The 15,183-nt window shown below is 44.1% G+C and overlaps 1 protein-coding gene across 1 annotated transcript in view; it reads left to right on the top strand.

Moving 5' to 3' along the window:
• The window catches only part of SPOCK1 (SPARC (osteonectin), cwcv and kazal like domains proteoglycan 1), a 276,373-nt gene extending 271,788 nt beyond the window's left edge, over nucleotides 1–4,585 (top strand). Inside the window, exon 11 of the mRNA XM_040078277.2 lies at nucleotides 46–4,585. Within this exon, the coding sequence (XP_039934211.1) occupies nucleotides 46–236 (191 nt within the window). The 3' untranslated portion in view covers nucleotides 237–4,585. The remainder of the gene's footprint in view (nucleotides 1–45) is intronic.
• The last annotated feature ends 10,598 nt before the right edge of the window (nucleotides 4,586–15,183 follow it).

Below are 15,183 nucleotides of genomic sequence, written 5' to 3'. Positions count from 1 at the left end.
TGGGTGTTCTGTGAGGAAATGACCTTTCCTGCTCACCTGTTTCAGAAGAAGAGCAAGAAACCTCAGGGGATTTTGGCAGTGGTGGATCTGTTGTATTGTTGGATGATTTGGAAGAGGAGCCTGAAGCAACAAAAAAAGACAAAGAAGGGAAACTGAAGATTCATGTAAGAGCAGCTAATGAAGACGATGAAGATGAAGATGATGATAAGGATGATGAAATTGGTTATATATGGTAGTGCCCATCATAATGAGGACTCACGTTTTGCACAATATTGCAACTCACATCATATCTCTGCAATTGTATCTGAGAGTACCTGGCACAAATATTCTGTCTCTATTGAGTTTAATTTTGTATAGTCAATTTAATTTGGATGACAATTTTTTTCTTTTTTTTTCTTTTTTTTTTTCTTTTTTTTTTTTTTCCCAGCAAGGACTGTTTGGAATACAGCTTTTGTTCAGTTGGTTTGGGGTTTTTTTGTTCTGTCCACAGGGGCAATGAGTGTTTCAAAACCATTTTGTGTCTTAATCCGCACTTGAACTACTTATGAAATCCATCCTGTGAAAGACCCCTGGAAGGGGCTCAAAAAACCAATACAAAGGCTTAGAAGCCCCTCTCATGTCAGAGAACTTGTGTCATAAATTGTTACCTGGATCATATCGGAAATTTTTTTGTTTCATGACGAAGAAGTGGGTGCCTCATTTTCTAGTCCGTATTTATAATGTCCCAGTGAGGAGTCAGTCTCTTTGGCTGCCCAGTACCAGGGCTTTAATCCAGAAGAAAACCCACTGGCAGGACTTTCCCTTCTTTTCATTCTCTGAGAATGAGTCCAGCAGGCTTAGTCCAGCTCACACTGAAGGCAAAACTCCCACCAGGGCACAGATCTTTATTTGACACTTTATTTGATAAAGGAACATGGCCTTGATCTTAAGAGATGCTGAGAACCTGCAGCTGTCCTGGACCAAGCCCTAGAGGCAGGGGACAGAATCCATCTGCCTTGCAGAGTGTTTAAGAGGAGAGAATTTTGTGAATTTGTGGCATCACAACCACGCCCAGAGCTGTTCCTCAGTCTCTGTCGGAGCTCCTTTGGACGAGGAGGGTCTCTAAGAACACCCAGGCAGCCCCTGCTCCCAGCTCACACACCACAGACCTGTCTGTCCTCCATTTAGCAACCCTCCTTGCAAAGTGACAATGCCGTCAACGACACCAACCCTCAAAAGTAACTGTCACATTTAATGTAAAGTTTAAAAAAGCAGCTTTAGATGGTGATATTTCAAAAGCATAACCCCTCGGCTCAGTGTGACTTGTAATACACACTCCTCAAAAAGAAAGGTATTAAAATCCAATCAGTGATTCCCACCATAGCTCCCATCTATTCAAAGCTCTTGTATCAGAGCATATTGACATTACATTATTTGCAGTGTCCTTTCCCATGGCAGTTCTCAGATGCAGTAATGTGCTGTGGTGACCTTTTATTATTTTTGCTGTCATGTGGAGCAGCAAGAGGAACCTTAACCCCTCTTGCATTAGGATACAGGTGTAAGTATTTTAGCAGTGCCTGTAGTTGGCCAGTGAGTTGTTTTGCAGAATGAAAAACATGTTTTTTATAACAAAAGCTAATTAGATTTTTTTTTTTTTCTGAGTTAATGGTGGATATAGAAGTGGAGACAGCATAGAGTGACAACGTGGTTGACTATATAGTCAGCTGAGAGCTGGAAAATACCACACAGGTTGGCAGAAGTCAGTTTTTAGGTACATTGGCCTGGGGATATTGGCACCCAGCCCTCTCCAAAGCCAGTGCCCGCCTGGCCGCCCTCTGGGTAGGACCTCTGCTTTCAGACGTGATCACAAGTGGAATTCCTTTCAGATTTCATGTGCTGCAGGGGCTCTCCTGTTTTCTCCTCTTTTATTTCCTATTTATCCAGATCAATGACCTGAGAACAAAGAGCAAGCCTGCATAATCATTATTAATGCAGAAGGATGTGTAAAACCAGGAGGAATTTGTTGTTTCATGCCCCTGCATCCTCCCAAAAATCTGCCATCACACTCATTTGCAAAAGGCCTGCAATCTGCCCTGCCTCAAATAAATCCCTTTGCTTTTCCCATTGCTGTAGAAAAATATATTTAATAATCATTTTCCACGAGCTGCACCGCACACACACACACACACACACACACGCACTTTTTCTATTTGCTTTTCACAACTTGCAGGAGGAGCAGGTAACCCAGCATTTCTGTCTTCCTAAATATGATTTTGTGAGAAGCAGTTGAACACTGTCAATAGGTTCCTTCTCAAACCTCCTGTCCAGTTTTCCTCTGGTATTTTCTTAATTAACCCCACACTCTCTGGGTCTGGCTCTGCTGCCCAGTGCAGCACCTGCCTGAGGCACGGAGCTGCCATTTCATTCTGACATAAATCTGGGCTCCACAATCAGCAGATTACACTTATCCTCCTGGCTGGACTCATTCTCCACACAGAGCTGGGGGGTTTTGGCACTCCTGTGTCCCTCCAGAACAGCTCATCCTGGGCTGTGCCTTACATCAAAGGTCACAGAGCAAACCCCCTCTCCTGCCCAGCACCTCCTCGGGGTGAAGTCTGTCAGTCTAAGCCCTTGCAGGCAGTACCAGGTCTGAGGCTGCAGGGGGTCACATGTAAACATGCAAGATGGTGAAATTAAAGCTGATAAATAAGCCTTTAATAGTGAATGTGAGCATCTTTGAGTTTACATGTGAAAAATGGCAGCACCACCCACTGCTGGTCTCCTGGCTGTGATCTTTCCCTTGCCATGCTTCCAAGTCAGAGCTGGAAGGGTTTCTATCTGTCCAGACTCACCAGCTCAGACATGGGGTGGGTCCCAGTGAAACAGCTCCATGCACAGCCTGGCCAGAGGGCAGGTGCCTCGGCTGGCTCGGGTGGCCGCTGGTAGCACATCCCCCTGCGCCCAGAAACACAAACACACACAGCTGCTCTAAGCCTGCTGGCCTGGATCCAGGCAGAACCCCCTCTCAAGGCCACTGTTCAGTCACTGTTTGACTCGTGCAAGTGTTCTCCTGGCTCCAGCCAGCGTGGGAGATGTGCCACGTTATGGGCTGGGGCAGCAGTGCCCACCCCAGGGGTCCCAGCCAGGCAGGGGCAGGGCACACGGGCTGTCATGCTTGGAAGGGCAGCTCAGACTCTGGATTGCTCTGAGAGCGAGTTCCCAAATCCTGCAAAGCTGTTTGACAGAGCCCTTTTGTGGTCTGCTGGCATCCTCCCGTGGTGGGGGATCTGCAGCCTATATATATATATATACAAGTGTGTATCTCTGTGTGACTGTATATGTACATTTATGCACAAATATGTGTGTGCATATGTATGTGTGTGTCCAGTTTGGGGAGATGCATTAAGAAAATCCTCTATTTAATGAAATAGTGATAAAGAAATCAGTGATTTTACCAAGAACCAGTGCTTTTCCAGATGAAGCCCCTTCCATTCTTCATGCTTTGTAAAGGATTTAATTTGCTTCCAACTTAATTTAATTAAATTCCTTTCTTTTTCTCTCTTTTTTTTTTTTTTTTAACAAAGCAGGACTTACTTCCCATCTGAATCAAGTCATTGACCTTCCAAACATTTTCTCATTGTGAAAAATGGAATCTGAGGTGTCCCATTCTTTTGGAGACACAAACCAAATGGAATCAGAGTTGTCCTATTCTGTTAGAAACACAAACCAATTTTTAATCTCATTTTCTTTTCATTTTACAGTCTGTGAGATACTGTTAGGCATTGCTTTATGTTTCTTTTAACTACTGTAGTTAAATCAAAATGTTGAGTTCAGATTTCAGCACAGCTGGGTTTTTTGGGTCATTACCAGCCTTTGCTGTGAACACAAAGAACCCTCTTTATTTTCTTTGCCTTTTTTTTTTTTTTTTAAGCTACTCTGTACTATTATTTTAAACCATTTGAAGTGTTTATTTAATATTTATTCCACAGTTTATATTGAAGATGTAAAGTTTATATTTAAAACAACACTGTTTGTTAGTGAATGCTTCTCTTTGCCTCTCCAGCCTAGTCCGTTAGTCTCAGTGTACATTTCTGGCATGGGAATATTTTGATATTAGGAGTTTTGTAGCCTTTTCTCCCTCAAGCAGCAACTGACGTAGATCTAAGGTCACCACCTGACCCAGAGCACCAGGTCCTTGAGCTTCGCTTCCTCCATTTGTTGGCTTCTCTGGCAGCCCCTCCCGTATCCCATCCTTTCATCCACAGACTGCTTTGTACAGTTACTACACATCAAAAAGCCCTTTCTACAGTAGGTGGGTTTTGGTCTTTTTATACTTTTCTCAATGCTGTTGATGTCTGTTACTGTTCAATGTGTAGATCTGTAAGGAGAGATCCAAATATTACGTGTTTCAGTTCGATGTCCCTACTGTAGATGGATGTAGATTATCATAGTAAGTAGAACTGCATAGTAAATTCTGAATGCTTTTTCCATAAGGAGTTCAGTGGAATGTGAGCATTTTGCTACCTTTGGTTAACTGTAAATGCTTAACTGTAGTCTGAAATAGTTGCATTTTTGTCTGTCTCAATAAATTTTAATTTGTCTGCGATTCCTTATTGCCTGTCCTGAATTTTATTAAACTTATGGGATCAAAAATGCTGCACTACCTTGAGTCAGCATTTTATCATGCATGGAAATGGATGCTCCTTTATATTTGCTTCATAATTTACACCTCTGTTCAATGCCAGCTGTAATCTGTGGAGTTAACGCAAGGTCTCCAGAAACCTCTATTTTAGAAGCAGAAATTAAACCAAACAGAATAGAATAACTGTACCAAAATCAAAACTTTTCAAATTATATTAAAATTGATTTTTAAGGAACTAGCAAGGGGAGAGGGGGAAGCTCTCATTTCTATCTCCTCTCCAGATGGCAAATTGTCATGTTTTTCTATCTCTTCTGAAGATATCCAGGGCAATTCCACAAACTCAGCCACACTCTGCAGTGGCCATTATCTACACGACAAATGAAGGCAAATTTTATTAAATACAATTGGTGGGAAGTCATCCTCATTTAGAAATACCCGGGTTTGTATCTCTATAATTAAATTAGAGCTCCTCTTTAATATTATTAACCAATTTAAACAGCCAGCATTGTTGCAGTGCTAATTACAGAGTCCAAAATGTTATTTCAACACCTTTTCCCTGTATGTGGAATATTAAAAGTACCAGGTGAAAACAGAAACATATTTTCAGGCATTTGCACAATCATCATCTCATGAGTTCTGCACTGATAATTTCTCCGTCCATACGCCATTGGCTGAGTTGGGCCATCAAGAACCTGCCTAAAATTTTGAGTTAAATTTCCTGCATTCATTAGTTTATTTTTACTGCAGGTGCCACACATCACTTGCAGTACATTGCCTTACCTGGCTCTGAGAACAGCTGGGTTTGCCCTTTCCCAAACCACGCTGAGACTCTTTGAAGTGTTTACTCTTCTGTGCTGAAGTGTCTCAGCTGTTCCAGATGTCAGATGCTGTGTGTGGCACTGAGTGCTGGGAGCAAAGCAAAAGAAACCTGGAGCTTAAAGGTGTGTGAATTGCAAATGAGATGTTCGTTGTCAGAAAGGGTTAGTGATTGGAGCTCTATTTTATTTTATTTTTGTTAATATTCCTTCTAGATTTCAAATTGCAGGCACCTTGCAAGCTTTGTATTGTATTACGCATGCACAGCTATACACACACACCACTCCCTTCTAATTACAAATGTAACTTGTAATATAAATGATTTGTATAAATATATATATAATTCATCCATGTATATGTAGATATAGCTATATAGATAGATATAGATATAGATGATATAGATATAGAGAGATGATATAGATAGAGATAGAGATAGAGATGATAGAGATAGAGATAGAGAGAGAGAGAGAGAGAGAGAGAGAGAGAGATTATATAGATGTAGATATAGGTATAGGTATAGGTATAGATATAGTCTTTAGAACCGCCCCCCCCCACCAGAGAGTGGGATATGCATTGGAATTTTGGGATATGAATTTCTGGGAATTCCTTGTATGCCTCATGTAAGGTTCAGCTTGTGTTTTATCACCTCTACTTTGCTACTCCCTCCTGTAACCACTTGTACTGGGCTTATTGCTGCACTTTAGTTTCATACATTAAAATACTCATAGTAGATTATTATATCCCACCTGTCATGTCCTGATAAGCTGCACTGATTTTTATTTAGCTCTTCCATGACTCTGACTCCATTTTCCAAGGAGAATCTTGGACTAATTTCCATGAATTCCCTGACAGGAGATACAGTCTTTGCTTCCCCACTGATACTGAAGAGTGTCTGTGGCTGAAATGTTGCTCCAGCTGTAGTAAAAATAAAGGACAGTGGAGTTCATCCATACCCAAATGCTGTAGTTTGCATCCTCAGTAAAATCTGCCAGGCTGGGCAATTCCAGGGTGGGGTTCATACCTCTGCATGGAAGGAGCACTCAGGACAAAGTTACAAAAAGAGCCCTTTTGTCACTGTTTTCCAATATATACTTTCCTTACCTTACTAATATTACTTTGCAAATGAATATACTTTTTGTTTTGTTCTGTGAAAGCTCTAATGTGAGATGCATGCATACACTTACACACCTCCTCTCTCTCTCTCTCTTGCTCTCTTTTATGTCTTCTCTTACAAAATTTTCTTCTGAGCTTCTCAGCAGCTATAAAACAGTAACATTACAGCCCTTCACTGATGATTAGTTTCATTTTTCCTGAAATACTGACAGTCAAAGGGTGAGATATTAAAAAAGAAAAATCATGTCACAACAGCTTTGCACACTGTACAGCTTTTTGAATAGATTAAAAAGAGGCAGAGAGCTATTAATAAGCTTTTGACTTTCTGAACACTCCCATTTTTGGAATGAGACCAGCTCTTTTAGAGGGGGTGAGGAGGCAGAGCGAAGAGATGGTTTCATGTAATCTTGTAAAGAGAAGGAAAACAGTGAAACCAACAGATTTAGGTAAGCTGTGGAGGAGGAGGATGGATCCTCTGAGCATGGACAGACAAGTCCTATCCACTTCTTCCAGGACTGCACCTATTTTTTTCCAGTGGAGAATTCCTGGTGACTTGGGCAGCTTGAGATCAGCCCATGAAAACCCAGAAACTGCAGAAGCATGTTCCTGCTCCAGGCTGGGCAATGTCCAGTAAGTGCTTGAACTGAGTCCCTGAAAACAAGGCTTAAACCACACACACCACACACTCCGAGGGGAAGGGGAGAGCAAGGCCAGAAGCAAATTCTGATGTTGCAGCAGTGTGTCAGCCCAGCAGTGAGGGAGAGGCATGTAGAGCTCTGATGTGAGTATTCAGTGGCTCTGCAGTCACCCTCCCAGCTGTAGAAACCCCTCTGACGGTAGCCCTAGAAAGAAATACAGCCTGGCAGCCACAGCTCTTGAGTATCAGCTCCTTCCACACATCGCTATAAATTCCTGCAGTTCCACGCTAAAGGCTTGGGCAGAGAGAGAGTTTGTAAAGAAAACTTAAAATGCAGGGTCTTTGCCAGGTAGTAACTGCCTTTTCTCATCTATAGTTACTCAATAAAAATCATTGCTGGAGCATGACTCTGCTTCCATTCCCAGCCAATACATTTGCAATCTGGCCCTTGAACACGGGAAAATCGACCCCGGAGCATATTGCTAAAGGAAAGGTCCATAAGCACATTGCTTCAGCTCTGGAAACACATTACCTCTAAAATTATTTGGGGGAGGTTGAGAGACTTGCAGGTTTGACACTGATTTTTTTTTTTTTTTTTTTTTTTTTTTTTTTTTTTTTTTTTTTTTGGTATTGATTATCGCAAATCTGCTTAATGCAAATATATTTGAGTAAGAGTCTGTATAAGTGGAAGCCCTGACACAGTTTTGCTCCATCACACATGATGTATCAATTTATCACAACTGCAAAGAATTGACCCAAATAACTACTAGCCTAAAGTAAAATTAAATAAAAACAGAGACTGTAACAAGATGTAGGTTTTCCCAGATTAATGGAGGCTGTTGAAATATTTTGGGTTACAAGGGGCTGTTACAGGAGATCAATATCCCCGTTGCTTTTGGTACAGGTCACGTAGGAATCCAACACCTGCAGTGAGCTCTGGTGGTTGTTAGAGACCCTAAAGCTGCAGCTCAGCCCTGCAGCCCCCTGGTACAGCCGGAGGAGCTGGGAGGAGCATAAACAACAAACACATCTGCTGAACGCCTCCCTCATCATGTGCAGCACCAGCCAGCTTGGAAAGGTGGCTCTGAGCGGTTACACAGAAGGAATTACCACAGATTTGTTTTGGCAGGCAGGAGAGCCCAATTTGGCTCAGCTGGCTGTAGTGGTGGAGACAAACATCAGGCTGGTTGTGAAACTACCCAGAATAACTCTACTATCCTCTCAGAGCAGGGCTGTCATCCCACCTGGTCTCCAGCCCAGTTTCCATCCTCTGTTGGAATGATTCTCTCCAACTGATTCTTCTGGAGGATTTGGGATTTTTTTTTTTTCTTTTTTTTTTATTTTTGTCCCCAAGCCTGTGTATTAATTAAGTCTCCACAAAGAGCTGTATCATTGTAGAACAGGATATCGAATTGCTCCTCTGTTTTACATAATTGATTAATTAATTACCTTGCTAATTGAGTCTCATGAAATCCTCTGTTATAGTGGAGCACGGGTATGTCCCAAACCATTGCTGGTAGGGCTGCATTAAAATCAGGGCATTTGGGCTGCTCAGTCTCCCCCGGGCTCTGGTGCAAGTCAGGGCACAGCATTAACCCAGCAGGGCTCCTGAGCACTTGTAGAGGTGCAGAGTTACTGGGTGAGCCTTGCTTTCACCTGTACCCAAAATTTCAAACCTTCTGCCCATTTTTCCTTTCCACACCTCCTGCAGCAGCTCTTGCTTTGCTCCCTCAGCCCCCACTCACATTTCACCACACGGTGCAGCCCCACAGACAAGTTTAGTGACATATTCTATCACTTTTGGGGAAGGGTGAGTGCCAGTATGGCTGTAAAGAAAGTGGCAGAGCAACCCTACCCTCCACTACCTGAAAACTGCACCTTGAGCTCTTCTCAAAGGCACTGCCTTTCACACGCTCTGACCTACATCTTTTCTTGGGAGCCATCACAGCGGAAATAAGGCAGAACATGATGGATTCTCTGCTATTAAATGGAAATGGACTTTCCATGGAAATAACCACTGACAATACTTTGCATTTTAATGCCATTTCTTTTCTTCCTTTTACCCCTAGACGCAGAGCAGGATGTATTTTTACCACACGATATTGTCTGTGGGCCAGCAGCAAGGTGGAGGTGGCAATCTTTGCCAAAGCACTGCTCCTGAGGGGGCTTTCCAAACCAGCTTCAGTCTCCGAGAGCAGCAAATACTTTCCTTCAAATCTGTCCACTTACAAAATTTTTATTCCAGTTCTAACTCATTTTCATTTAACAGCAACTGGGGCTGTTCAGCCTGGAGAAAAGAAGGCTCTGGGGAGAACTTAGAGCTTTTTCCAGTACCTAAAGGGGCTCCAGGAGAGCTGGAGAGGGACTGGACAAGGACCTGGAGTGACAGGGCAAGAGGGAATGGCTTCAAACTGAGAGAGGGCAGTATTGATTAGGTATTGGGAGGAAATTCCTCCCTGTGAGGGTGGGGAGGGCCTGGCAAAGGGTGCACAGAGGGGCTGTGGCTGCCCCATCCCTGGAAGTGTTCATGGCCAATTTAGATGGTGCTTGGAGCAACCTGGGATAGTGGAAAGTGTCCCTGGCCATGGCAGGGGTGGAACTGCATGGGCTTTAGGGTCCCTTCCCACACAAACCATCCTGTGCTTCTGTGATTCACCAAACATTCGGGGCATTGGGGGCACCCACGGTGGGCAGGGGAGCCGGAACCTTCCTGCTGTGCTCTGGGCAACGAGTGAAAGATGTGCTGAGACAAAGCAGCCACCTTCTGAAACAGCAAATGAAGGTCTGTCATCCCTCACCTTCATTTTCAAGAGTCAGCCAGGAGGCCAGGATGTAAATCCACCAACCCTCATCCATCCCAAATCTCCTCAGTCCATCCTCAGTGCCGATCTCTGGCTGCTTTATACTCTCAGCAGCAGAGGCTGAGCTCATCCCTCATGCAGGCTGCATTCCCACTCCTGCTGAAGGGTCTTGGCATGGTCTGGTCTTGATGATAATTTAATCCCCAGGATCTGGAAAGGATTTAGGACCTGGAAAGAGAGATGGGATAAAATTCTCCGTGGTGGACAGAAAACTGCCTCAGTACGTGCATCTGCAGAAGCTGGGAACAGCCTGTTTATTTTTGAATAGCACAAGGATTCCTGAGAGGGGGAAGGAAAAAAGTGCAGTCAATCAAGAGACAAGGGTTAGCCTTCAAAAGCCCCTTGTAAATGGCTAAATCAGGAAGGAAAAGTGCAATTTTTTTTTTTTTTTTTTTTTTTTTTTAAATTTCTCTGTATCAATATGAAAAAGCTGAGGGCATCACTCCTGCTAGGAATATTTGTATGTTGGGGTGGAGGAAGGAAGTGGGCTGGTATCACGACTTACTTCCACACTGCTGGTGAAGGTTTTGAGTAATGAATCCAGGGGCTAATCCATCGTGTCTGCCATTTCAAAGAGCCCTGATAACCTCATGTCTTCTTGTTTTCTTCTTAAGGCTTTTGCAGATTTGCTAACACAAGTGTTCCCTGAAGAAGGATCACATTCCAGGCCTGAAATGCTCTGATTATTTACAGTTTGTCACACCATAATTTATATTTATCGATTGTGGCTTTTATTTACATATGTTCATTACTTTCTTATTTTAGTCATTTATCCTGCATTCCCACCCTGCTTTTTCAATTATTTCACACACTCACAGTTTATCAATTATATTGCCAAGATGCATTTAGAGAGAATAATTTGTTTCTAATGTATGACTTTTTGACAGCATGATTTGTTTTCATCTTTGCGTTGAATCTTGAGACGACAGTGACTCTAGGGCAGAGAATACAAAGTTGTGAAGCTTTTTCCCCTGAAGTGCTGTACTCACATCTGCAACATGCACGTTGCATTGGCAGCATTTGCTGTCCCACCCATCAGCTCCACGTTGGTTCAGCTCTTGGTTCAGCTCCCCTCCTCCCAGGGCAGTGTTAGAAACTCTTAGATATTTTAGGTGCTCCCTTAGTGCTGCTGCCCCACCAAGCAGCATTTCTGTGTCACTTTGGAGGCTGCTAAAGCACCTGCAGTGGGCTGGCAGCGTTGCTGAGCCTGGCTGGCCCTGGCAGAGGTCAGACATGGTGTTTGCTCCCTTTGGAGCAATCTTTAATGACAAGGATGACAGGCTCTGCCTGCCCATCCCTGGGGGTGGCCAGGAAGCAAATGGATCCTTTCTGGCAAAGTGCTGTCATGAAGAGGCTCTGTGCTCAGGTGGGCCCTTAATGCACTCATCTTTGGCCTCCTTAGTCCCTTTGCTTATTAACAGCAGTGAGGGGTTTTTCCTGCTGTCTGGCTTTTGCCTTCAGAGCTTTAAGGGCTGGCAAGGCAGGAGGATTGGCTCCTCAGGGGTGAAAGCCAAAAAGCACAGACCCTCCCAGCATCCTTCAAGGATGTCACCAGTGTGCTTTCCTCTCTAGGACCCCCCTGCCTTTATCCTAAGGCAGCCTGGCCTCTGCTACAGTGCTCTCCAGAAATCTGAAGCAATGACAAACATCTTTGCTGGTGTTTGCTCTGTGAATGGTCTCTGTCCCTGGGCCAGAGCTTGGCAAGTGCAGGTCAGCTGCCACCCGTGCCTGTGTCAGCCAGCACAGCCCCTTAACACGGCCATGGCACTGTACAGCTCCCTAGAGCAGCTGAAAGCAGGGGATGTGCTGGGAAACACTCTGGCACTGTTGATCCATCACTTTTGCCTTCTCTCCTGCCAGAGATGAGCCAGGCTGAGCTCTGGCTCTCTAGCACAAGGTCTCTGGTGGTTCCAGCATCCCCCAGGAAATGCTCAGCAATATTAAGCTTAAATTTACCATTCTGCAGCTCCAAGCAGTGACAACACTAACCATGCTCCCAGTTTTCGTCTCATCCCATGACCAGAGGAAGATGAGGGAAGAAGAAAGGACTGCTTTGTGTGAGAGGCTGATTTTCAGAGCCGTGGCACATCAGGAAGGGAGCAAGGAGCCTGCTGGACATGGCACAGTGTGCAAAGCAGTGTCAGCCCAGTCCAGAGAAAATCTCTTCACCCTGGCATTCTGAGGCCTGATATTCAGCAGAAATTCCTCTGTGGTTTCAGTGCCACAGCCTCAGACCCATTTTCCTGAATGGTTTCTGTCACTGAACCCCTACTGCTTCAGAATGTTTTGCTCCCTTGATCCAATTTATTCTGCCCGGGTTGCAGGGGAGGATTTATGGTAACAAGGTCTGAAGCAGCCATGTCTGACAGCTCACTGCTGAAAGCAAATCAGGCTCCTTCTCAGCAAAGCCCCAGGTAACTGGGCACTGCTGAGCCTGTAACCAGAGGTGTTGCACTCACCTCCAGGCTGATTTCTCAAAAAACATCTAGAAGAGCCTGAAAGGGCTGGGGAGTAGCACAGCAGATGGGGAATGGTGAGACCATAGGTGTTCATTCAACCATTTTTTCTGTCTGGGACAGGTGAAGGTGGCTGGGTGGGTGTGGTACCTGCACGGAAGTGGCTGAGAGCATTTGCCTTTGAAGGTCTGAAAGGTCAAATCTTTCCCCGCTGTTTTCACATGTGGCATTTTTCACGTCCCTCCCTTTCCCTCCTGCCTCTGCCTTGCTGCCTGCAAAGCCCTTCCCAAGTGTCTCCGTCCCTGGACCAGGACAGACTCCCAGAAATCCCTTGTCAGCCAAGAAACATGGGCTGAGCTGGACCTCGTGAGCGTGCACCCCCAAAAGTCACACACCTGCCTTGCAAGATGCATTTCAAAACGAAAACTGAATGCTGCGTTCGTGGCTTGTCAAACCCATTTTAGTGAGCATTTCATTTCTGAACTTTGCAACTGTCTTTCAAAAGGTCTATTTAAGTAAATATTTGGAGAAGAGAAGAGGTAGTAAGAATACAACTCTGAAAGTATTTATGTGCAGAAATCAAAGGTTTTCATGCTGAATTCAATAAACTAGTTTTATAGGCTTCTGAATTTGGAGTTTGTTATACAAAACTGGGAGGCAGAAGCAAATTTTGTAGGATTTTATGGGAGTTTGTAACAGAGAGCATAATCACTTTTCAGAGAAAAAAGCTGTAAATGTCTTACAGCTTCTTATAATAAAATACCAAATGGGACATCAGATGGGATGTTTAATTTCCAGATTGGATACGTCGCAAAAAGGTCATTTCAGTTAAAAGAAATGTATTCATTCTTTGTCCGGGGCTGTAAATCAGTGCAGCTCCACTGAAAGCATCTAATTTAAGGAGAGGGACATGGGTAGGACCTGACCTCTACTTCTTTGAATTGAAAGGAGTCGCAGGAGATTCACTGTCATCCCACAGTGCTCATGAGAGATACTTTGAACCTTCGGCCTTTTTAGGGTCCGAGTAAAACAAATACTTTTTAAAGGCAAAGCTACCACATGAAAGATGCCTGCAGGTCCCACCAGAGCAGTGTGGGTTGTGTCTTTGTGGGATTTGGGGGATGTCTCTGTGGTGCCAACACAAGCCCCACCTTCCAGCATCCTTAGGACTCGGTGCAAATCCAGCTGAGAGCATTTCAGTTCTGGCAGGGAACCTGGCAGGGCTGACACGGAGCAGGACAATGGAGCTCACTGGACATGGGAGTGAGTGCTCAGGCTGTAAATGCAGAAAAATTCCTTTTTCTCAGCTATTGGGGGGTTTACCGCTATTCCCACCCCCCTCAACTTTCTGCACAGCAAACTCCTGCTTTTCACCTTCAGTCTGACTTTGTAATCCATGGTTGGTTTCAAATCAGCCTTTCAGCATGGTAATGAATGGATTAACTTTCTGCTTTCTGATGAGTAATAGGAAAAATGTTTCTGAATTACCAAAAAATAATTGGAATTAAAATTGTAAATGGTTTCTACAAGGGAAGTTTTTGTAATTAGTTGAATCTGTGTGATGGAAGCTATTATAAATAACAAAAAAAAATGTGTTTACCTAATCGCTGGGAAAGTGCACATTAGCTCCCTAATTGGAAGTCCCTCACGGCTCTACTACAAACTTTGGACACAAAATAATTTGTTTCATGCTTCCTTTAGCAGGCAAAGGAAATTCTATCAGTTCCATTTGTGCATGCCCACTGTTGTGAAGGTGGTTGGAATTGAATTGCCAAATTCCCCCTGTATTTTTCTCAGCAGGTCCCTGTGACTGTCCAGAACCTTGTCCTGAGCCCATCAGTCTGTGCCAATCCAGTGCCAGTCCAGAGCCTGGGTACTGCTGGAGAGGCAGGGGAGGGTTTTTGGCAGGTTCAGGCACATCTGGGCACAGAGGGATGGCATGGAGCAAAGCCGTGGCTGCTCTGGGCACTCTGCTGGGGGCTTTTGCTCCAGAATAAATGCCATTCTCTGTTCTCCTGAGCTGGGTCGGGTTTTGCCTTAAGTTGTCTGACACATTGCTCTTGTGTCACAGAGTGACATTGTCTCTCCTTCCACACAGCATGAGGCTGCCACAGGCAGAAAGGGGTTTTCCTTCTGGACACAGCTTCTCCTCTAACACAGCCCACCTGCTCTCCCAGAGAAATCTGGGTAACAGACTTAGTGTCTGGTGATGAAGTCACCATAGCACAGGTGGTGTTTAAAACATTTGACCCGTTTTGTGAATAACAAACACAGATTTATCCTTGTCGTGCTGAATAGCTGCTTGAACCTTCTGTGTTAAACTGAGCAGAAATGAAGATTTTCTTATGGTTGAAGAGATAAATTCATAATGTGAGTGGAGTTTTTTTCAGGATCCACTTTGTGTGATGAAAATCCACTTAAATGACTGAAAACTGGAAACACAATTTAACAAGTGAAAACATCCTCTACCATTTAAGAATATATGACCTATTTTACCCACTTAAGAAAAACACTTTCCTAGATACATTTGCCACAGTATCAAATTCTGTAATAGGGGCTCTGCTGTATTTCACGGAGAGCCTGACAATTAAAGTTGCTGCTCTGCTGTGATTGCCATCCCACCCCAGCACAAACATCAGCCTGCTTGGAGGCAACCAAACAGAAAAGTGCCAGTGTCCT

The sequence above is a fragment of the Hirundo rustica genome, chromosome 14 (genome assembly GCF_015227805.2).
Source record: "Hirundo rustica isolate bHirRus1 chromosome 14, bHirRus1.pri.v3, whole genome shotgun sequence".
In the NCBI taxonomy this organism is placed as follows: Eukaryota; Metazoa; Chordata; class Aves; order Passeriformes; family Hirundinidae; genus Hirundo; species Hirundo rustica.
The sequence above is the reverse complement of the archived record's forward strand: the minus strand, read 5'-3'. Positions and strand labels throughout refer to the sequence as shown.